The following is a 25,646-nucleotide window of genomic DNA, read 5'->3' on the forward strand; positions in this document are numbered from 1 at the left end:
ACCTAGGATAGCAAAAACTCTTCTCAAGGATAAAAGAACCTCTGGTGGAAACACCATGCCTGACCTAAAGCTTTACTACAGAGCAATTGTGATAAAAACTGCATGCTATTGGTATAGTGACAGACAAGTAGACCAATGGAATAGAATTGAAGACCCAGAAATGAACCCACACACCTATGGTCACTTGATCTTCGACAAGGGAGCTAAAACCATCCAGTGGAAGAAAGACAGCATTTTCAACAAATGGTGCTGGCACAACTGGTTGTTATCATGTAGAAGAATGCGAATCGATCCATTCTTATCTCCTTGTACTAAGGTCAAATCTAAGTGGATCAAGGAACTTCACATAAAACCAGAGACACTGAAACTTATAGAGGATAAAGTGGGGAAAAGCCTTGAAGATATGGGCACAGGGGAAAAATTCCTGAATAGAACAGCAATGGCTTGTGCTGTAAGATTGAGAATTGACAAATGGGACCTCATGAAACTGCAAAGTTTCTGTAAGGCAAAAGACACCGTCAATAAGACAAAAAGACCACCAACAGATTGGGAAAGGATCTTTACCTATCCTAAATCAGATAGGGGACTAATATCCAATATATATAAAGAACCCAAGAAGGTTGACTCCAGAAAATCAAATAACCCCATTAAAAAATGGGGCTTGGAAGTGAACAAAGAATTCTCACCTGAGGAATACTGAATGGCAGAGAAGCACCTGAAAAAATGTTCAACATCCTTAATTATCAGGGAAATGCAAATCAAAACAACCCTGAGATTCCACCTCATACCAGTCAGAATGGCTAAGATAAAAAATTCAGGTGACAGCAGATGCTGGTGAGGATGTGGAGAAAGAGGAACACTCCTCCATTGTTGGTGGAATTGCAAACTTGTACAACCACTCTGGAAATCAGTCTGGCGGTTCCTTAGAAAATTGGACATAGTACTACCGGAGGATCCAGCAATACCTCTCCTGGGCAGATATCCAGAAGATGTCCCAACTGGTAAGAAGGACACATGCTCCACTATGTTTATAGCAGCCTTATTTATAATAGCCAGAAGCTGGAAAGAACCCAGATGCCCCTCAACAGAGGAATGGATACAGAAAATGTGGTACATTTACACAATGGAGTACTACTCAGCTATTAAAAAGAATGAATTTATGAAATTCCTAGGCAAATGGATGGACCTGGAGAGCATCATCCTGAGTGAGTTAGCACAATCACAAAGGAACTCACACAATATATACTCACTTATAAGTGGATATTAGCCCAAAACTTAGGATACCCAAGATAGAAGATACAATTTGCTAAACACTCGAAACTCAAGAAGAATGAAGATCAAAGTGTGGTCACTGTGCCCCATCTTAGAATTGGGAACAAAACACCCATCGAAGGAGTTACAGAGACAAAGTTTGGAGACTGACTAAAGGATGGACCATCTAGAGACTGCCATATCCAGGGATCCATCCCATAATCAGCTTCCAAACACTTACACCATTGCATACACTAGCAAGATTTTGCTGAAAGGACCCAGATATAGCTGTCTCTTGTGAGACTATGCCGGGGCCTAGCAAACACAGAAGTGGATGCTCATAGTCAGCTAGTGGATGGATCCCAGGGCCCCCAGTGGAGGAGCTGGAGAAAGTACCCAAGGAGCTAAAGGGATCTGCAACCCTATAGGTGGAATAACATTATGAACTAACCAGTACCCCGGTGCTCTTGACTCTAGCTGCATATGCATCAAAAGATGGCCTAGTTGGACATCAGTGGAAAGAGAGGCCCATTGGACATGCAAACTATATGCCCCATTACAGGGGAAGGCCAGGGACAAAAAAATGGGAATGGGTGGGTAGGGAAGTGGGGGACTTTTGGGATAGCATTGGAAATGTAATTGAGGAAAATATGTAATAAAAGAATATTTTAAAAAAGAAGTGTTTTACAAACCTGGTATATAAACCTGGACAGTATATGCCTTTTTCTCCTCTACTTCTGTGTTACTAGACACTAGTGTGGGAAACCAAGCTTTGCCGTCAGATCATAAAGGAGTAAAAATTACAGTTTGTGAGGACATAGCAGAGAAAAGTTGCCCTTTGGCTTCTACAGTCCCTTGGTCCTAAACTATCATCACCCACTTTGTCTTTATGCTTTGCAGTCTTTGATTTTGATAGCTGCTTTTCCACTGATAAATTCAATTTGGGTCTACAAATGCACACAAAAGCTTTCTTCAGGAGGAATGTGAATAGTAACCTTCTTGTAAGAGTTCCCCAAAGTTTATATGCTAACATTTGTTCAAATGGGTAGATGGTTGCTTTGACCTGGGTCAGACAAAGTTAAAAGTAGTCAGAAATGACGTAGGACTTGGAGAAAAGTCTGCCTTGTGGGCACCAGGGCATGGGGAGGTTGTGCTACCACAGGGGATTTACAGCAGTAAGAACAGAGTGTTTAAGGACCTGGGTAGAGAACATGAAGATGGAACTATGTGTCAAAAAAAAAAAAGCCAAAAAACAAACAAAGAAAAACAAAACAAAACAAAACAAAAACAAAACAAAAAAAGAAAGAAAGAAACCAACCAAACAAACAACCAAACAACCAACCAAACAAAAAACCCAACCCAAAAAGCCAAAGCATGGCTGGGGAGGAATGTTTAGAATGAGGAAATCATTCTCTTTCCATTTTTATAGGAGACTCGCAGCATTTTTTTATTCTTAAATGTAATATCCGTTAGCTAAGAGTCTGTATAAAAGGAGACTTTTATGGGCCTATCTAGGGACTTAAGTGGTATCTTTAAGAGAAATATTTGTGGTAGGATGTATTCTGAGTTCTGAACGGACTATTTATAGGTGACTTTGAAGAAGTCAATCCATGCAGGACAACTTTTATGACTTAAGTTTAAAGTTAAAAATCCAGTGCTGATGTGTTTTCAAATCAGAAGGTTGGCCAGGAGTGACTATTTAGCACACTCTTGAATGTGAAAAAGAAATGGCTAGGATTATTTGTAGGTTTAAAAGACCCATGAAATAGTAATTGGAAAAAATAGAGTTAATATCTATTTTCGACTGAAAAGTCTGTTGATTTTTTTGTAGTTTCCTTATTGAGAGTCTTATAATTTTCATGAATGCTTAATAAATACTTCAAAGCCATTCTTTGGTAGTTATCTTCTGATAGAAAGCTACAGTTTTAATTGTAGGCGAGAGAAGACCCAGATCGAATCAGAAACTTTTAAAGAACTAAAAATCATTTTTTTTCCTATTCTGACAATCTAGGAAGAAAAGCAGGCACGGATTTGTGAAGCATGGCAGCTGGATTTCAGAATTACATTTAAGAACTTAAAATTGATCTAAGTATAATATGGCTTGAGCCTATCAAGCTTACTATTGAACTTGGAATTTTATTTTCTTTTTAAACGTTTTAGTAAAGTTTTTGTGAACATAATCTATGTAACTTACTGTGTATAGCCTTTCTGTGAAGTCAAGAAAATTTAAAGTTGTTTGGTCTTCTATTTGGAGCAGAGAATTATTGAAGTGCAACAATATTACTCTGGGATTTGTGGAATATATCTGTGCATGTTTACACAGAAATCAGTATCTGGTTATATAATCCAGAACCTGGTGTATGATTGAAACCCATTAAGGAGACCACAGGGGAGTACAGATAGGTATATGAAATATCTCTATTTACAAGTATAATTTTGTATTGTATATCAATTAAGAAGTACCCCGTGCAGAATGGCTAAGATCAGGAAAACTGATGGGCTAAACAGGTGTCTCAGTAGTTGAGAGCACAGCTGTTCTTACAGATGACATGGTTTCAATTATCAGTACCTAAATGGAGGCTCACAACCATCTGTCACTCCAGTTCCAGGGTATGCAATGCTCTCTCTGTCTTCCTTGTACACTAACCATTATATCTGGAGCACAGGTATGAATGCAGATGAAACAGTCACATATATCACTGATTTAAAAAAAACTGCAAGAGAAAGAGAACCAATTCTGCTGAGGATGGAGGGCAAGGGAAACCCTCATTCGCCATTGGTGGGATTGTGAACTTGAGCGTCCATTATGGAAATCAGTGGAGAGAACCATGATCCAAGAATACTGTTCCTTGGCTTGTGCCCAAAGGACTTGATATCCTTCATACTTCCCCATCCATGCTTGTCCCTTTTCCTTCATAACAACCAGGAAATGGAAGCTTCCTAGATGCTCCATCAGTTTATAAATGAATGGAATTCTATTCAATTATAATGAATGTGAAACCATGAAACGTTCAGGTACATGAATGGAACTGGGGAATTTTACAGTGAGTAGAGTGACCCAGACCTGGAAAGATAACACACAGAAAGAAGATGTTTTCTCTCATTCTAATTTTAACACTTGGGGACACTGTGCACTCTATTTACCTCATTTCCTCCACTCCCTCTCAAATTCATGACATCCCCCCACCCCCCGCCCCCGACTAAGTGCAGCCTTCCTGTCATGCTTGGAAGACACCGTATCACAGCAGATTTTATGGTCTTCAGACTTTTAAAAAATTTCGAACCCCCTCTCCCCTGGCTGCTCCTGAGTTTTAGGAGTAGGCATTGTATTTTAAATGTATCAATTAAGATTGACTAATTTATTCTCTGCATGGTGTCCATTGCAGAATCTCTGCAGTAGTCATCATCTGATGCAAAAAGAAGAGAGTAGCACTTGTGTGTGCATCTAAGGGTAACTATTTAGAACACAGTTAGAAATTATATTGTTTGAAGAAAACAGCAGTAGGAGGTTCTCCTCCAGGGTCTATGACCTCTCCAGTAATGGGTAAGTTAGCCATATTAATAGTACCCTGCATTGCTTTCCTACTGAATGGGCTTAGGCTAACAAGATGTTAGTTTCCTCTAAGAAAACAATGCTACTATGTAACAATGGGAGATACTTCATTAGAGCACCCATCATTATTGTTTGTGGGTTTTACAACTAAGTAGGAGTATTTATTGCTCTTCTCCCATGGCAGCTTCTGTAGCATCTTTGGATGGTCTGAGCTAGTCCAGAGGGGTGAGGTTGCTAGGTCAGTTCTAGTTTGATTCTTCCAAATGTGTTCAAGGATGTGGTGGCTTCAGCAATAGCATCATACATTCAAGTTCTAGCTGCAAATAAAGGCAATAACATCATTCTATCTTGTTTCATGAGTTCCTTCTAGGATTATCCCTGACCAACAACTTAAAGGGAAATTTCCCATACCTGGAACTGGAGGTATTACTAGATATTCTATGCCTTTTGGGGAGAAACATTATAAACCTGTGCAGAGTAACTATATTTAAACTACACACACATAGACACACACAGACACCCACACCCACACCCACACACACACACACACACACACACACACACACACACACGCACACACACATGCCCGCACTCATGTATGCATCCATGTGTGTGCTCACATGAGTCCAATATAGAATATTGCTATTGTCCTTAGTTGACTCCTAAAACTTGAGAACAAACACTATTTCTTTAGATACCACATATTTCTGTCACAGAGATTGGAGGCACAAGCTGACACTGACCCAGGATGCTCATCCCAGGGAGCTGATTTTTACAGAATCAAAAAGTGCTCTGTAAGTTGCTAGAGGTGGTGTTATCTTACTATGTTATTCAGTCTGATAGAGCTGAAAGCCTCTGAGCTACAACAATGTAATAGTGACACATGTTTTATGAGTAACCAAAGCACCACCTAACAACTTAAAGCTCACTCAGTATTAGGGAACTCATGCCTTTTATAAATCTTTCTGAGAAGGCTGGGAGGGATACCTCAGAGGAGAGCCTGTTACTATTAGATGAATATAGCTTTCAGCCATATTTTAAATACTTATCCTCATGCCCACAGATAAGTGCAGCTTTTACCCTTCATCGGAGATGCTTCTTTTTGTAGCAAATGGAAGATGTTACACAGATCATCAAGTAGTCAAAATTTAGACAATAATGAATGTGGGGACATCTACAACCACAAGCCCTCTACCGCAGGTTCAGAGGTAGATGGGGCATAAGGTTGTAGATTGAGAAAACCAGGATCGGGATGGCTGCTGCACAATAGTGTCTTCGGGATTTGACTGAGATGCTACAACTATGGATTTTCAGTAATATGGCTGCTAGCACAAGACATGTACAAGGGCATACCAGTTAACATGTCAGCATGGATGGGGAAAATGTTGCAACATAAAACTGCTAGAAGACGAGGCATAGATAGTGACTGTGGCAGGAGAGAGAGAGAGAAAGAGAGAGAGAGAGAGAGAGAGAGAGAGAGAGAGAGAGAGAGAGAGAGAGAGAGAGAGAGAGAGAGAGAGAGAGAGAGAAAGAGAAAGAGAGAGAGAGAGAGAGAAAGGTTTCCTTGGGCATGAACTATATGATAGTTTTCCCAACCCTCAGCAATCAGCCCCAACACATGTACACATGGGAAACACTAATTGGACTCAGTGGATTGTATGTGTGTATAAATATTTCAAAGTAATAATTACAGAAGAAAAGGTCATGAATTCAAGAGGGAATGTAGATGACTCAGGGAGTTAGCAAGGGGAAATAAAAGTGGAAATGAGATATCAGAGTGTTTCAGTACTCATGCATGAAATTCTTGAAAACTTACAATTAAAACTATCAGCAAAATTGTTGTACGTAAAAGGAGAAATTAAAAAAAAAAGAGTAATATAGACCAAGAGAGTACTCAGAGAGACAACTGAATTGGGAGTGGGGCATCTCTGGGATGAGCTATAAACCTAGGACAATGGAAACTCCCAGGAATTTATGAGGATGACCCTAGCTCAGACACCTAGCAATGGGGGATATGAAGCTTTAACTGACCATCTCCTGTAACCAGGCAAGACTTCCAATGGAGGGATGGGGACAGCCACAGCATCTTATCCCCACAATTTTTCCTGCCTAAAAGATATGCAGGGAAAGAAAAAAAAGGAGCAGAATTTGAGGGAATGGCCAACCAATGGCTGTTCTCATTTGAGACCCATGCCATGAAAGGGAACTCACTCCTGACACTATTAGTGGTACTCTGCTATACTTGCAGACAGGAGCCTAGTATAACTGTCCTCAGAGAGGCTTTACCCAGTAACTGATGGAAACTGATGCAGAGATTCATGGCCAAACATTAAGTGGAGCTCAGGGGGGTCCTGTGGAAGAGGGGGAAGAATTATTGAAGGAGCCAGAGGGGTCAAGGACACCACATGAAAACCCTCAGAATCCCCAGAGGCCACTCAACAGAGGAATGGATACAAAAAAATGTGGTACATTTACACAATGGAGTACTACTCAGCTATTAAAAAGAATGAATTTATGAAATTCCTAGGCAAATGGTTGGACCTGGAGGGCATCATCCTGAGTCAGGAAACATAATCACAAAAGAACTCAAATGATATGTACTCACTGATAAGTGGATATTAGCCCAGAAACTTAGTATAGCGAGATATAAGATACAATTTGCAAAACACATGAAACTGAAGAAGAATGAAGACCAAAGTGTGGACACTTTGCCCCTTCTTAGAATTGGAAACAATCACCCATGGAAGGAGTTACAGAGACAAAGTTTGGAGCTGAGACAACAGGATGGACCATCTAGAGACTGCCGTATCCAGGGATCCATCCCATAATTAGCCTCCAAACGATGACACCATTGCATACACTAGCAAGCGTTTGCTGAAAGGACCCTGATATAGCTGTTTCTTGTGAGACTAGGCCGGGGCCTAGCAAACACAGAAGTGTATGCTCACAGTCAGCTATTGGATGGATCACAGGGCCCCCAATGGAGGAGCTAGAGAAAGTATCCAAGGAACTAAAGAGATCTGCAACCCTCAGAGGGTTGCAGCCATTGGTTGGCCATTCCCTCAACATTGCAACAACATTATGAACTAACCAGTACCCCGGAGCTCTTGACTCTAGCTGCATACATATCAAAAGATGGCCTAGTTGGCCATCACTGGAAAGAGAGGCCCATTGAACACGCAAACTTTATATGCCCCAGTACAGGGGAATGCCAGGGCCAAAAAATGGGAATGGGTGGGTAGGGAAGTGGGGGGGAGGGCATGGGGAATTTTGGGATAGCATTGGAAATGTAATTGAGGAAAATACGTAATAAAAAAATATTAAAAAAAGAAAAAGAAAACCCTCAGAATCAACTAACCTGGTCCCATAGAAGCCTATAGAGACTGAACTACCAACCAGAGAGCATGTATGGGACAGAACTAGGCCCTCTGCACACATGTAACACTTGTGTAGCCAGTCTTCATGTGGGACTCCTAAAGTGGGATCAGGGGCTGTCTCTGACTGTATTGCTTGCCTTTGGAATCATTTCTGATGGCCTGCCCTGTCTAGTTTCAACAGAAGGTGAGCCTAATATTACTGCAACTTAATATACCAAGTGGTTGGGGGCTCCCCTTTTTTGAGGAGGAATGGATAGGCAGGGGAGATGAGAGAGAGGGATTGGATGGAGAGGAGAGAGGAGAAGCTGTGATCTAGATGCAAAGTAAATAAAGAATAAATAAAAAAGGCAGACTAATAGAGGCTAATTTCATGGTGACAAGATGAATGATACTACATATCACAGCACTAAAATTTTAATGAGATAAAGTTGGGTTATTACTTATCTATAAATTAAGACTTAATTTGAAAACGTCAGACATGTATGAAAATACCACAATGAAATCTGTTATTTTGTATACATTTTAAAATACATAAAGATACCCAGCAACTTAAGATGTTTTAAAGATGGGCTAAGAAAGTAAGGGTATACTTTTTCGCAAAGAAAAGAAAAGAAAAGAAAAGAAAATAGAAGAGTCATGCCAGCCATGTCTAGGTTCTAGTATACCATGGTTTCCTGTAACTGAATAATTATTGTCACAGCAATTTTAGATCTTTTTTAGTGCTAAGTTGGAATAGACAAGATAAATAATAACATTGTTCTGCCTGAAGTTTCACCTATTTCCTCTTAAAATTAATTAAGATGAGATTCAACTATAAATTTCATGGTTTAAAGCATTATTAATGAGTAAGTGAGATTTTTTTTTCACTGTAGAACATAAAATGACTGTGATACAGATTAATTTCATTTTTGTGCCTCTGCATGAATATAACCCGACACATACAATTTTCAAGAAAAGTGTGCTAATAAAATTCAGCTCTCATTATTAATAAATAACTAGCATAAGGTAAAATGCCATCTTTACTAGATTTATAATTTGAGGACATAAATATTTAAAACCTCCCTTTAATTTTTTAAATTAATATTTGCTTTGCATTTGTTCAAGGAGCACTTCAAATGACTCACATTGCTTTTGAAATGCTGATATGAGTGCATATGCATTATTAAATACTCATATTCCTGAGGTATATCAGGGTCGTTTGAATGGTAGAAAACAAAACCATTGATTAAAATAAGGGTAGGGGTAAACTGGAAAACAACTATTCTTTGTGTTCTAAAACATATAAGAATACTAGTTTAGATGACATCACTGGTACTGCATTATCTGAAAGATGCCCTTCTATGTGTTTAGTGTATATTATTTGTTTGTTAGTACAATATACTTAACAACCTGAAGACTAGAAATTAGAATGATTATTTCCAGGAGCTGAGATAAGTAGGTATAGCTGGCTAACAGACACTAGGTTTCAAGCACATTATTTTATATTTACTTAAAAATATATGCAATACTTATAAGTGTATACATACATATATATATATATATATATATGTATATGTGTGTGTGTATTTAAAATGGAGACACACATTTACACAATGGAGTACTACGCAGCTATTAAAACAATGAATTCATGAAATTCTTAGGTAAAATGGAGACACATATGTGCATTATATGAAGTTATAGCATTATGCCACTTAGGTTGATAATGCTCCTTCAAGAGCCATAGACTAACAAAAATCCTAATTCCTAGCAAGAGAGGCCTCTTTCCAAGTTGTAGTTCCAGCGACTGGAAGAGATTTTCAAAACAGTATAAGCTATTTATGTTGCCCTTGTTTGCCTCCCAGAAATCAAGGGTGAGTCCCTATTGGTGGAGATACCATGTACTTCTGATAAAGGGGTCAGAAGATGAAAACTGGACCTGGCCTCAAAGCCTCCTCCCAAGGACTGGAGGACTGGATTTCATAGTCCTAGAAGGTGATATGCAAGCTGCTAAGTAGCTTATCAGCTGTGATGCCTATGAATGACAATAACGACTAGCATAATGAGAGATTACATTAAAGATACAAGAGTGATACTTACTTAAGTCTTGGCGACCAACAGCCTAATAGTCCAATAGTCTAAACAGATATTCACTCACTCAACAGGAGGGGGATTATCCTTGGTTCTGTAAACCTTTTGTGACTGGTGTCTAGTGAGATCATAGATCTTAAAGGAAGATCTATTAGTGCCACTTTCCAAAAATCTGTATACTTTAAAATTGCATTTTACAATACTTATCCTTATGCACACAACAGGTAAGTGTAGCTCTTACCCTACATCAGAGAAGCTTCATTTTGTAATAGTTGGAGCACATTACAGAAAGACACAATTGGTCAAAATGTAGAGAACCACTGGTGTTCGTTACTCAGCCCCAGTTGATACACACACAATGTAACCACCATACCCGTGGCTTAGGAAGCATAATGCAAGTGGGGGGAGGACGAAAGATTGTAAGGGCCAGAGGCCTAGGAAGTCTGCTGTGAAGTCATGTTTTATGGAAATGATGGCGGGACGCCATGCTATAAAAAGGAAGTTGGAAAGTTGGGCGACTGACAGTATTTATGTAAGCACTACAAAATTTATTTATGAGATTCATCCGTGTCACTGAAGAGATAGTGTGCAGAGATATTGGTTAAGAGAACACTTAACGACTTAACTTTCCATTGGCAAAGTCAGAAAACCCAACGCCTCTGTGACATCATGTTTTTGGGTAGGCAGCTATAGGATTCCTTCCCTAAGCTGTAATGCATTACATTTTAAAACCAAAAGCACATACAGTCACACATATACCCAGTGCTCTTTTCTTCACACACACCTGAACTCTTGACCATGCACCCCCACTGGTAATATGTATCTGGTAAAAATGTCCTCAAGGATCAAAAGACCATTAGATCTATCAATTTGGAGCAATATCCCAGTCAGCTAGCCACCAGCACTAGAAGTGACTTGCAATCTTGTATTTAGTTGTGCTACAACTCCTTCATAATAAAATAGCAAATTGAAGTGCTTTTCAGACAGTGTGGGAGACCAGAGGGAAATGTTTTTGCCTCCAGTAAACACAGGAGGCCATTAATGAGCCATGTATGGCTCTCCCACCATGCATCCATCCACTGTCTGCCTTCTGTCTTTACAGAGGCTGCGATTATCAAATTCTAGAGCAGTAGTTGGAAAAAATGACTTAGCTTTCCAAAGTTTATGGGCTATATATACTTATATGTTTTATTTGTGGTTGGCAAGGAGAATTGAGTGCCTGCTATTGACATGAGTTTATATGGGTTTATACTTTGAGCTCCTGGAAGAGAAGGGTTACGATCACAAAGGGAACAGAATGTTAAAAAAGGGTCAGATGTTAGTGCCTGTAGTTTTCTTCATTCTTATTTTTGTCATTCTGCATTTATTTCAATATATTTTGAGACAAGGACTAACTATGTAGCCCCGGCTGGCCATTTACTGATGGTAATTCTCCTGCCTCAGCTTCTGAGTTGCTGAAATTACAGGCATGTAATGCTACCCTTCTTGTATTTTTTAATAATATAAGGTTGTTTTTTTTTTTAACTTTGAAGAAAACATCCATTATGCACATAGACTTTTGAAAGTATTGTTAATGTTTCCTTTAAAAAGACATCTGGGTTTATATAAACTCTTCTACAGTTTGCTATGTTAAGATTAATATTTATCTCCCCCATTGGCATTTATTCATTGTACCTAGTACTGGGCTATATAAGGACACTCTCTTCCATGTATATAATGTACACTGAGCTATTACCCCATATCCCCTCTTCCTACCCACTCCCTCTCTCCTCCTCTCCCACCATCTCCATTTTTCCCCTAGACAGCTCCATCTTGACTTTTATGTCTCACATACAGATATGATTTTATGCATCTGTATAAAATCTAGAGCACATATTTTAAAATAAGGATATTCCCTGTAGACTCATACATTTAAATGTTTAGGCACTATGGAGTGGAATTATTTGAAAGGATTTAATAATTAAGAGGTGTGGGCTTTTGAGAGGAATTGTATTGTTGGGGTGGCCTAGGGGTTTCAACAGCCCATGTCAAGCCCAGAATCTCTCTCTGTGCTTATGGGTCAGGATGCAGTTCTCCGCTACTGCTCCAGGGCCTGCTTGCCTTCCACCATGCTTCCTGTCATGATAAGAATGGACTAAACCTCTGAAACTGTAGGCAAGTTTCTTCTTATGATAGTTGCCTTAGACCTGGTGTCTTTTCACAGCAAAGGAACAATCACTAAGATACCATATGAGAGAAAAATGTGATATTTGTCATTCTGATACGACAATTAGCTTACTATGTCTATCTTAAGTTATATCCAATTTCCTGCAAATAGCATACTGCATTCTTGTAGTGACTGAAAATGTTCTACTGGCAACACACACCACACTTTTAGTTGTTCCTCTGTTGCAGGATACAAAGGTTGGTTCTGTCACGGAGCTATTTTGAATAGTGCTGCAATCAACACCAGTGTGCAAATACGTTTGTGTTGTACTGAGCTGGAGTCTTGGCCATGGCCCTGCAGCATCTGCAGAGAACAGCATATGAGTGCTTCACTGAGGGGACTCTATTGTGGCAAGGCCAATGGAGACCCTTGGACTCGAGTGTGGCAAGGCCCATGGAATCCCCTTCCCACTTTGCAGGGACCTGTGGTGAATTTGGTGTTCTTTATACTTACTCCCTAGATGGTGTGTGCTACAAGCTCTCCTGGGTTTTTCTATGCTTGTTTATACTCACAGCAATATTTAGTTTCATTTTGTCAGTCATGGGCCAAGGTTGAGACCATGCAGGTGGAAAGCCCCGTGGATGATTCGTTCCAGGGCTAAACACCAGGGCCAAGAAGTGGGAGTGGGTGGGTAGGGGAACAGGGCGGGGGGAGGGTATAGGGAACTTTCGGGATAGCACTTGAAGTGTAAATAAAGAAAATATCTAATAATAATTTCAAAAAACCCTCCTCTCCTCTGTCTACCTCTATTGATCCTCCAGACAAGACCATTAATTCTGGGTATTTTGGGACAAGAGCTCATATCCTTAGAGAAACAACTACAGTAACAGTGAGTAAACCCGTGGCAGTTGTGGAGAGCAGTGGGTCCTGCTTGCATAAATTCTGAGAAAGCTATGTCTGATCAACAAAGACTTCAGATGGGGAAGCTATGTCTGGTCAATAGAGACTTAAAAATTGTTCTTGGAAAGATGGTGTCTTAGTTAGGGTTTTACTGCTGTGAATAGACACCATGACCAAGGCAATTCTTATAAAGGTTAACATTTAATTGGGGTAGCTTACAGGTTCAGAGGTTCAGTCCATTATCATCAAGTGGGGAGCAGAGCAGCATTTAGGCAGGCATGGTGCAGGAAGAGCTGAGAGCTATACATCTTCATCTGAAGGCAGATAGTGGAAGACTGACTTCCAGGCAGCTAGAGTGAGTGAAGGTCTTAAACCCAAGCCCACAATGACACACCTTCTCCAATAAGGCCACACCTCCAAATAGTGCCACTCCCTGGGCCAAGCATATTCAAACCATGACAGATGGTATCAGGGGTTGATATGTGCATACTGGGAAAGGTTGTTTGGTACAATGGACACGTCTCTGTCTGCAATTTTAAAAGGATTATGACACAGGGGTGCTATTTGATGACTGAACTTATTCTCACAGGTGTTTAATCTGTCTCTCACCTTGCATAACCGTGTAACCCCATTTGCTACCAGCTGGGTATATGCTCATGTCCACCAGACATGCCTGGCTCCACATTTATTCTTGGCTTGCAGAAATTGGGCTTTATAGTTCAAAATAATTTTGGGGGTGGGTGGCGATTGGCCCAGCGGGAGTGGAGAAGGAGAAGGAAAACTATTGTGGGTTTTTTTTTTTGTTTTTTTTTTTGTTTTTTTTTAATGATGGGGCTTCTATAATGCTAATGATATGATTTTTTTTTTAAATAAAATAACCATTGATGTCACTGCCCAGGAGAGCAGGCTTGTGATTGTTTAAATAAAGATGTCTCAAGCTATTCTGGACACCTGCATGAAAGACAACAGGAGTCAACATCTTCATTTGCACGAATCCTCCTTCTCTGTCTCAGGTCCTGAAGCTTGCAGCTGGAGCTGGCTTCAGCAGAGTCCTTCAGCTAAGTAGACAGGGTGGTATAGAAGGGCTAATGACTCTATTCTGAGGCTTTTGATTAACCTCATACTGATTTCCATAGTGGGGGGATGCGTTTACATTTACACCAGCAATGTATGAGAGGCTCCCTTCTGCCCACATCCTTCCCATCATTTGGTATTTGTTTTCTGTATGAATGTCAATATAAGGGTGAGATGGAATCTCAAGGTAGTTTTATTTGCATTTCTTCAGTGGATAAGGATTTTATGTTTATTGGCCATTTGTAATTCACCTTTTGAGAACCTAATCTTCATTTCATTAGCCCCGTTATCAAACGGCTTATTTGATTTCTAAAGCTTTTAGAGTTCTTTGTTTATTTCAATGATATAATTTTTACGTTAGGGAGACATGCATGTACAGAGATGATACTCTCCACATGTGGTGTTGGCAATGACTTGCACGGAGAAGCAAATAAATATCAATATAATCAGAAAACTCATGATATAGAAATTCATCACTTTTGGAGTCATGAAGCCTTATGTTTGGATCTTTTCTTATAAAGTTTAAAATAGTCAATAAGGTTCTTTTTTTTTTTTAATTAGGTATTTTCTTTATTTGCATTTCAAATGTTATCCCCTTTCCTGGTCTCCCTCTGAAATTCCCCTCCTCTTACCCTCCCGCCTCCCCCTGATCACCAACCCACCCACTCCTGGCCCTGGCATTCCCCTACACTGGGGCATAGAGCCTTCACAGGACCAAGAACCTCTCCTCTCATTGATGTCCGACTAGGCCATCCTCTGCTGCATATGTAGCTGGAGCCATGAGTCCCACCATGTATACTCTTTCTTTGGTGGTTTAGTCCCTGGGTGCTCTGGGGGTACTGGTTGGTTCATATTGTTGTTCCTCCCATGGAGCTGTAAACCCCTTCAACTCCTTGGGTCCTTTCTCTAGCTCCTTCATTGGGTACTCTGTGCTCAGTCCAATGAATGTCTGTGAGCATCTCGTTCTGTATTTGTCACTGGCAGAGCCTCTCAGGGGTCAGTTATATCAGGCTCCTGTCAGCAAATTCTTTTTGGCCTCCACAGTAGTTTTTGGGTTTGGTGGTTATATATGGAATGGATCCCCAGGTGAGGCAGTCTCGGGTGGTTACTCCTTCAGTCTCTACTCCACACTTTGTCTCTGTATACCATCCCACAGGTATTTTGTTCCCCCTTCTAAGAAGGAGCAAAGTATCCACACTTTGGTCTTCCTTCTTCTTGAGTTTCATGTGTTTTGCGAATTGTATCTTGGGTATTCTTAGCTTCTGGGCTAATATCCACTTATCAGTGAGTGTATATCATGTGTGCTCTTTTGTGATTGGGTTATCTCACTCAGGATGATATCCTCCAGATCCATCCATTTGCCTAAGAATTTCATAAATTCATTATTTTTAATATCTGAGTAGTACTCCATTGTGTAAATGTACCACATTTTCTGTATCCATTCCTCTGTTGAGGGACATCTGGGTTCTTTCCAGCTCCAGAGAAACAAATAACCCTATTTAAAAATAGGGTACAGAGCTAAACAAAGAACTCTCAATTGAGGAATACCTCAATGACTGAGAAGCACCTAAAAAATTTTTCAACATTCTTAGTCATCAGGGAAATGCAAATCAAAGCAACCCTAAGATTCCACCTCATACCAGTCAGAATGGCTAAGATCAAAATCTCAAGTGACAGCAGATGCTGGCAAGGATGTGGAGAAAGAGGAACACTCCTCCATTGTTGGTAGGATCTCGAGCTGGTACAACCACTGTGGAAATCAGTCTGGTGGTTCCTCAGAAGATTGGACATAGTGCTACCATAGCAATACCACTCCTGGGCCTATACCCAGAAGATGCTCAAAAAGGTAATAAGGACACCTGCTCCACCCTGTTCATAGCAATCTTATTTATAATAGCCAACAAGTTTCTTTTAACAACTGTAGGAGGTAGATACTATACACCATGCCATTATACAGCTGGATAAGAAAAGACCCTGGGAATCTATTAGCACATTCAAAGACCCAAAGCCAGTATGAGGCAGAGTAGAAATGAACAGACATAGACTTCTAGATTCTCATAGTAGAAGTAATTGTGCCCACCACCAACTAAAGCTTTGCTACTTCCTAGACGTCAGGTACCTATATGGTGCATAATTAGAACTTTGAAAAGGTAACTCATAAAATATATCACTTATAAGCTTGTGATATCAAAGGTTCCTTTCTTTTAATGATTGATTCTTTGTATCGTATTATAACTTATTCCTGGCTCAGTAAAATAAAAGTATATCTGAAACTAACATTTTCCACCTTTTTTTTTCTTTACCAGCCATTTGATCCAATTTTCAGCAGTAATTTAAATTGAATGTCTGCTATATTATTTTCTGTTTTCTTGGCTTTTGGGTAGTTGTTACAAAAAAATCTAACACTCACCTCTGGCCCGTATTATTAGACAATGAGTCATTTTGTTATGCATTTGATAAAAATGTGTTTTGAAAAAAAAATAATGGAAAGACATAAGTGTATATGCATTTCGAGCACTGTAGGTGGCCCTGATAAATTATTCAAAAATAATTTTGAGCATTTAGAGGTAATGAACTTAAGATATAGAATAGAATGCTCTGAATGCACACACACAGCAGAGAGAAAACAGCTCATGTCCCCAAACTATGAATTTCATTTTGCTTAAAGAGCAGCATTGGTCAAGATTGTATGCTGTAGAAGTAGTTTCTGTTTATTACAACCCAAAGATGCTGCTGAATTCAACTTCAGGGATTGAATCTGCACATGGAGTCAAGTCACAGTACAAATATATCATCCCCACCAACACAGAGCAGTTGGAAGATGAGAACAAGAACCAATCAAAACAAGTGGAAATGAGATCATGGGAGACAGACTAGATGCAAATGGAAAAACGTCCAAATAGCAAGGAACAGAAAATGAGGTGAAAATCAAAACAGAGACAACACCTTTCAAATGGAAAGAAAGTCAGCCATTTCATAACCAGAGATAATGCTTGTGCCTTTTGTTGGATATATTAAGGGGTACACTGGCAAGTAAATATGTCACCTCTCCTGGGGATAAAAACATTTACTGCAGCGAATATTTTTATATTTGTTTTTCACTGTCAATGTGTATTTTCCAGGCATATTACAGTAGTGCTTTAAATCTTAACATGTGATGAACACACTTTGGAAAAATAATGTTATTACACTTCCTTAGCTTTATTTTGTTCCCCTATATAGTTATGTGGAGTCGTCTTCAACAGAATGGTTTTTAAGTTTTGTTTTGTTTTGTTCTGTTCTTGTTTTTGTTTTTTTAAATATAACACTGCTGAGGGGATCTTATTCTTTCTTTTCCTCCTTAAATAGCCAAATGAACATGAGGACAAAATTGGTAGGATTTTGGTAACTGCCCAGCAATATAAGGACTTAGCGCTTTAGGAAATGCACAAAATACCATACTAAATTGGTAAGTGCGATATGGCTTCATGAATAGCTATAGATGGCAACTGAGTTTTACTTTTTACTTCTTTACACATAGAACTCTATGTATGTATGTATATTATATATATACATGTGTAAAATCATTAATATGTCTAGTAAATGAATAGGAGAAATCAAATTAAGTTATTATTGTGTACATCCTATTCCCTCAGTAATGTTTTCATGCATCACAGAATCAGAGAAATGCACCAGAGGAAATTATTGTCATTCTCCACAGAAAATTCATGCATGACATTACACAAAAATTAATTTATGATAAATGATCTCAAGCCTAGATCTCAGAATAGCTTATTTAAAGACATCAGAAAAGAGCACCTCACCACCCACAAAACTCACCCGCAAAAAGGAGTCCAGTGATCCATTCTCCATATACTCTACTACGATCATTACTGGCCGACCTGCAAGGAAGCAAGGGACACACATGGTTAGCACCATGACAGAGAGATGGGCTGCAGGTAGGGATCTCTGGCTGCAATAGCTAATTTATTTGTATTTGTAAAAGATGAACTTCACTTTTCATCCTCTTTTATGAAAGCCTACTCACATATGCATCTCATGTCTCTACAGTATTATTTCTTTTTGAGTTCATAAAGGGACATGGATTAAAATCTGAGTTACAAAGGAATCCGACATGTTTTACAAAATGTGATTGCTTATGTAGATGATACTCTTTTTGTCCTGTATTCTCCCATACATGACAACCAACAGGCTGGAGTCATGGTTTAAGCGGTTACTGCTGCTGTCCTTGAAGTTTGGCATGGTTTCCATGATGCTGCAGTACTTTCCCCCTGACACTTACATTAGGGTGGGCAGTTCTGAAATTATTTCTAAATCAAAGCAGAAAAGAGAAATTCATAAATCCTCCTTGAGTCCTTATAAAAAATCAGACATAGACTGCTTTTAAGGGATTCCAAGCAGAATAATTTTCAGTAGGTTGATGAATGTTGCACACTGGCAGGATCTGTACGCATGCCTGACCATCTCTTTATTGGACACAGATTTGATAAACAGAAGGACGACGGCAGTGCATGAAAAGCAGGCGACTCTGACTTGTAGTCAAATGCAGATGTGATCATCAGGAAGTGGGCATCGTTTACTTCTTCGAGCACATCAATTGTTACAGTGCCCGATACATCTCTATTAGGTGGAGTATTTGACATAAATAACTTTGTTTTGTCTCAAAGAAGGGAATGCATTTACTCTTTCCAATTGCACAGGCTTAAAAGATAAAATTTCAATTGAGTGGAAAATGATATTTACCTGAAATAGGAATCCATCAATGCTTACTTTTTCTTTCTACATTATTTTTTATTTCCTATTAGAATTCTTGATGATTCAATCTGAATGGCACATAGCTATTTTTATGATACACACACACACACATACAATGATCTGGAAAGAAACTGTGCCAGTGCCAACGATGAAAATGTTGGACTCATATTTCAAGCCTTTTTTTTTTTCTGAACTCAAAGTCTTGCAGGTTAGAAAGGGTAGCCATCAGAAATTGCTTCAATGTATGCAAATGCTAGATTTTACATTTGAATGTATATTTTAAAAAAAGATGAGCTAAAGGTTAAAAGGTGCAATAAAGCTCCAAATTTATCATGCATAGAATTCAAACTTAAGGAATTTTTCCATTTGGGGAGAATATTAACTTATTTTCTATAATGCCCCTCAAAGCTATTAATCTTACCCATATGAACAAGGAACTTTATCACCAATTATAGAGGTGAGATGAATTGTCAGCACTGTTATAGATAAAAATCAAGAAGACATGGTTTAAACTTGACATTCTGTCTTTTATTTGTCCACTGATTTTAGGGACCCAAAAAGTAAGAATCTAAGGCTAACTAAGTAGAAAAGTCAGTAAGATAAAAAAGCCAGCTTTGCACCTCAACACCAAGTTCTGAGCAAAAATTCAAGGTAGAATGGTACTGGGATGAGCATTTACGAGGGATGTTGAGTTACTGCTCTCGGAACAGGTCCTCCCTCTATTTTCACGCCTCTGTAATGTCTCTTGACCATTGTTGTCAAGTGTTCATTTTAAAGCATCTATTTCTCAATTATGTGTTATTAGAATCAAAAGAGCTTGTATAAACTTCCTTGTATTGCTTCATCCCTACTGCATAGGTAAAATAAATGAGGGATAGAAAAGTGAACTATGTTTCTTGACCCAAAAGCCAATAGGTAGCATTATTAAGCATCTGGCCTAGTGCTTGGGATCTTTGAACCTTTATGGCATGGTTGCATCTCAGAAAAGATTACTGGATGGTAGCTCTATGTCTTGTCTGGTTAGTCATTCTCTCCCGTGAAGGACACCCAGTTCCTAACCTTCTGCTTTCCATTTTGCTATTTACCTGTTGGAGTTACTTCTTTGTTTTTTGTTTTTTGTTTGTTTGTTTGTTTTTTCTGAGACAGGGTTTCTCTGTGTATCCCTGGCTGTCCTGAAACTCACTTTGTAGACCAGGCTGGCCTCGAACTCAGAAATATGTCTGCCTCTGCCTCCCAAGTGCTGGGATTAAAGGTGTGTGCCACCACCATCCAGCCTTGGAGTTACTTCTTAACTTGCTCTTCTCAGCAATACTACCATAATGCCCCCAACCCTGACTCCATACTCCAGAATTTAAACACTGCACATACTTGCAAAGGTTTTGTACTGATGTTTCCTGTAAACTCCTATTTCTGCTATTGGGTATGCTAAGGCATGTTGTGCTTGGCCTTTGTCACATTGCATGACTGTCTCTTTTTCCTGTAAAGACTTGTGTCCTCATTCATTGGGTTTCTGAGGGTTGCTTCCTATAGGTCTGTGCATCGTAGGCACTTCATAAAATCAATCTATGTTTTCTTACTGATTTCACCATCCTTGTGAGATAACACTAAATTATTTCAGCAAGATTTTTTAATGATATGAATTCAAGTATACCGTGCTTAGATCTATCTATAACTAACTACTTCTTTTGGCACTCTTAAACCCACTGGTGACAAGTTTCACTTCTCATAAGAACAATAATGAGTTAGATGAAGACTCTCCCTGTTTCTTGTGAATTAGAATCTTCATTTGGGCCATTCTTTTGCATTTTATGCAGCACTGTCAGTGGAGAGTGCCTGAATTAAAGAATTGTGGGTTTCTTTCCAGACTACTGTTAGAATTTAGTCTGTAATTTATTTCCTAATGGCTTTCTATAGGGAACATGTGATGGCTATTCCTGGTTGTCAACTTGACTACATCTGGAATTAACTACAATCCAGAAATGGGGGGGGGCACTTGTAATCTAGATCTCAAGGCTGGAAGACACAGGCCTCTGACCTGGATCTTGACATGGAGATCTTGAGGCACAGTGGCTATGAAAAGCTTAGGCCCAGGCAACGTAATACCTGCCTTTAATCCCAGGACAGAGGCAAGAAGATCTCTGAGTTCAAGGCCAGTCTTCTCATGTCTGCCTTTGGATGAAGATGTAGAACTTTTCAGCTCCTTCAGCCCCATGTCTACCTGCTATCTTCCTGCCTTGAGGACAATGAACTGAACTCTGAACCAGTAAGCCAACCCCAATTAAATGTTGTCCTTTATAAGAGTTGCTTTGGTCATGGTGTCTGTGCACAGCAATGGAAACCCTAACTATGACAGTATAATGTGAAGATTACATACAAACTTGTGGTCCCCTATTGTATGTATGTCAAAAAATACATAGGGATAAGGGAACTTATGAAAATTTGGACGCCATCCTTTATTTCTGTTTTAGGTGAGGAAAGTGTTTTAGTAACCATTCTTTTTTGGTCTTGCTTTTTAAATATGCACAATTACATATGTAAATTATATATATTCTAAGAGTATGACTGCTCCTAGGAGATATACTTGGAAGTAATCGATTCCATTTCTAAATTTTCAAAAATATCTGAGCTCATTCCTTTAGTATATTTTAGCCTGTTGCCTCAAATGCCTCAGAACACAGTATCACCCTACTGATTGAACTGGGCTATCAACAATGAGCAAACTCCAGTCAGTTCTCAAAATTACCACTTCATTTACAGAAAGTTCATTGGTTTGATATTGAATCTCCCAGGCCACCCAAAGTTATTGTTTTCAAGGCTATGAAATTATAAGTATTGGATATTGTTATGGGTAGTCTAAATGACATGAGAACCAAAATCTGAGAAGTTACTTACTTATATTAAGATAATCACAAAATTCCTTTATTATCCTTTTATATTGCAGACAGCAATAACTATTTTCTTTCTTTCATTTAGAATACTAGAGTAAATATATATATATATAATATGCATGTAAACATGTCTCTCTCTGTATATATATATATATATATATATATATATATTTCAAATATATATTTTTTCAAGTACTTCCAAACGTCTACAATGACTTTGATTAAGGAGGTTTGCAGAATCCATATAATTGGAACACTCGACTATTCTCATGATGGCATTAAAGAAAAGGAAACAAAGGCATCCTTTAAATTTCTCATAAAAATCTCAGAGAAACTCTTTGTTAGTGAAATAGATTTTCTCCAGAGAGGATTTGTGATAGAAAGGGATTACAGAAATTTGCCATTTTTATATAAGAAATGAGCCTGTGCCGGATGTGGTGTTTTGAATCAGCTCAGCAATTTCTAATGTGCAGCCAGTAAAATGAAGAATCAAAACAAATCTCAACAACCTCAGAACTCTATTACAGATTTAAATCATTCTAGCTTATTTAACATTCGATCATGTCTATATTTTGTCTACCAGGCTATAAAACTGCAGTGATAACTTGGATTGACAGAGCGCTGGCATGTTTTTTTTTTTTTTTTTTTTTTTTTTCTACCCGCATGCAATTCAGCACTCCTTGAGCCACTTATTTTATCTACTCTTCCTCTCTGGCTGTTTTATAGAGAGCAAATTATAATTATCATTTCCTCTCAGTTTGATAATAAATGAAATAATTTTCTTATCCATGTCATGCTTTCCACAGATATGGATAATATAAGTCTGAAAAGATATAATGTACTAAATGACTATTTTTATTCACATGATAACTGCTAAAATTGGGGAACTGCTGGTGAGTATCAGAGTCTCTCCCAAGCAAAAATCATCTTCAATGACTTTGAATCTTAAGTTATCTTACATTTATAAATTAAAATTTAATGTATTTTAATCTAATATTTTACTACTTGTATATAATAATCACATAGTTAACAGGTACTGTGTGATATTTCAGTATTATGCGATATTTCAAGGAACACACATTGTGCAATATTTTATTAAGAACCAAATATCTGTTTCCTTAAACCTTGTGCGTTTTTTTTATAGGGAAAACATTCAAAATCCTTTCCCACCATTTTGAAACATAGCGTGCATGCTCATTCCCTCCCCTGAGGTTACTACGCTGTAGCACATCAGAATTTCTTGCTCCTATATAATTTTCTATCCACTTAACCACTCAACCACTGTTACTCATCCCAGATTTTTGGTAATCACCATCCTTCTCTCAGCTTCTCTAAGATGGACCAGTTTATATTTCACCCTGGAGTGAGAAAATGTAGTGTTTATTCTGTTTAACACAGTGATCTCTGGCTCCACCTGTGTTACCAATATTTGTAACACTAACTCCAATGAGGATGCTATCCAGAATTGGACTGGAAGCCATTCATGTTATACTTTAGCAAAGGATATCTCTACTCAGTCTATTCTGTCTATATCCTGAAAACTCTTCGTGGAGCTGAATTCAAAAAATACGAATTTAGTTGTTTGGGAGAGAACATTTCAAGGAGGCATCCTATGTGTATTTACTGATCAGTGCTTTTAGACATACAGTTGGAGAGAGCAGAACGAAGTATAAAAACCGTGCAGTTTGGAAAATGAATAACTTTAAAGTTGCAGTAAAGGCAAGTGTAGACAAAGCACTTAACAATTTGTAATTGTTAAAGAGATTACAGCTACTAAAAAAGAGAGACCACAGAATTTATACAGGTAATTGGGAAAACGTCTGGTTTGCAAAACTCCACCCACTAAGAGATTTAGGATATGAATGTAAATTCATTAGATAAAGAACTCTAGACAGTACATCACAGTCCTCTGGGAGGCTTCATGAAGCAACTAACCAAAATGGATGCAGAGACCCATAGCTAAACATTAGACGGAGCTCAGGGAATCTTGTGATAGTGTTTGTGCAAGGATTGAGGGACCTGGAGAGGATAGGGACTGCACAAGAAGACCAACAAAGTCAACAAAGAGCACACACGGGCTTCACTTAGCCCATCTTCACCCCATCCCCTGCAGCCCCCTCCCTTCCATGTAGCAGATGTGCAGCTTGGTCTTCATGCGGGTCCCCCAACAACTGGAGTGGGAGCTGTCACTGACTCTGTTGTTTGTCTGTGGATCCTGTTTCCCTGGGCTGCTTGTGTCTAGTAATTCGGTGAATTAATGTGGTTTGGTGTAGGGGGTAGCTTCCCCTTCTCAGAGGAGATGGGAGAAGGGATGGGGGAGTGGCTGTGTAAGAGGAAGACTGAGAGGAGAGAGGCCCTGAGATCCAGAAGTAAAGTGAATAAATAAATAACTTAATGGAAAAGAAAAGAAAAGAAAAGAAAAGAAAAGAAAAGAAAAGAAAAGAAAAGAAAAGAAAAGAAAAGAAAAAGTCTTTCTGGAGAGGTGTTTTCCAAAGGTCAGGCAGGAAGGATTACTAAGGCCTCTGCAGCTATGGTCTAGGTGAGACAGGCTAATGGGTGTAGGTGTAGGTGTGGGTGTGGGTGTGGGTGTGGGTGTGGGTGTGGGTGTGGGTGTGGGTGTGGGTGTAGATGTAGGTGTAGGTGTTACTTGGTGTAGATGTTCCTTTTTTTAGACAGGCAAAATGCAAGCAATGATGAGGGTGGTGGAAGCCTGACAGTAGGGTCTAGAAAGCCTCCAAAGCCAAGCAACGTGTTCCAGGGTCAGATTCTCTGCAAAGAGTAATTGAGAAGCCATTGATTGAATCCGTGAAGGTGAAACCTAAGTCACAATTGATGTGCTAGGATAATGTAGATGCCAAAAAAGGTGGGCATCTACATTGAGAAGGTCAGCAGGCAACTCAATGGAGCTGACCAAGTGAGATCTCTGTTCCTACAGGCAACACAGCTGGAATGGCAGCCAGACACTAGTTGATGCCTCATGATGCCCTGATGACATAGCTGCTGTGTGTTCTGGTTGTTTGCTCTGCCGGGTTCTGATCCTGGTTTGGTCTTAAGTTTCCTTAGCATAAGGTGTTCCTGACTTTTCGAATGGGAATGTTAATGTGTCACCGTGTATTAGAAGCATGCAATCTGTTGTTCTATTTTTAGAATTTTGTTTTTAAAAAGTATATTTCCCCTAGACAAAAAACTACAGGCAATTAATGCCTGCTGGGAGAAGAGTTAGCCTCTCCTCAGGATGGTTCCTCTTTGGTTATCCAGTACAAAGTGGGCAGTCCTGAAATCACATCCACACAAACAACAAAAAATGGACTTAATGGGCATACTTATATATCTGTACACATACATATGTATATTCATACATACATACACACATGAGTATGTAACAAAAAATAAGGAAAAAGAAGATGTCAACTTGAGAATTGGGAGTTGGAGGGAGGGTATCTGGGAGAGCTCGAAAAAGAAAAGGGAAGTGATATAAATTTATTTCGATTAAAAACATAGTTTTTAAATTGTGTATTTATTCATCAACAATGATACAATTTAGAATTATAATATACAGTGAAACAGATAAAGACATTTCTGTGTTTGCAAATATCTGGCATGTTACCCTTTAAGTTTCTGGGACAATAAAGCAG

General features: G+C 38.9%; 1 protein-coding gene across 3 annotated transcripts in view; it reads right to left on the reverse strand.

Moving 5' to 3' along the window:
* The window catches only part of Epha6 (EPH receptor A6), a 922,149-nt gene that overhangs the window by 141,184 nt on the left and 755,319 nt on the right, over positions 1-25,646 (reverse strand). For all 3 annotated transcript variants that reach the window (XM_021184473.3, XM_021184474.3, XM_085832510.1), the window contains one exon: positions 18,188-18,249. In XM_021184473.3, the coding sequence (XP_021040132.1) occupies positions 18,188-18,249 (62 nt within the window). The remainder of the gene's footprint in view (positions 1-18,187; positions 18,250-25,646) is intronic.

This window comes from Mus caroli, unplaced genomic scaffold (assembly GCF_978045245.1).
Source record: "Mus caroli unplaced genomic scaffold, Mus_caroli_1 scaffold_17, whole genome shotgun sequence".
Taxonomy (NCBI): Eukaryota; Metazoa; Chordata; class Mammalia; order Rodentia; family Muridae; genus Mus; species Mus caroli.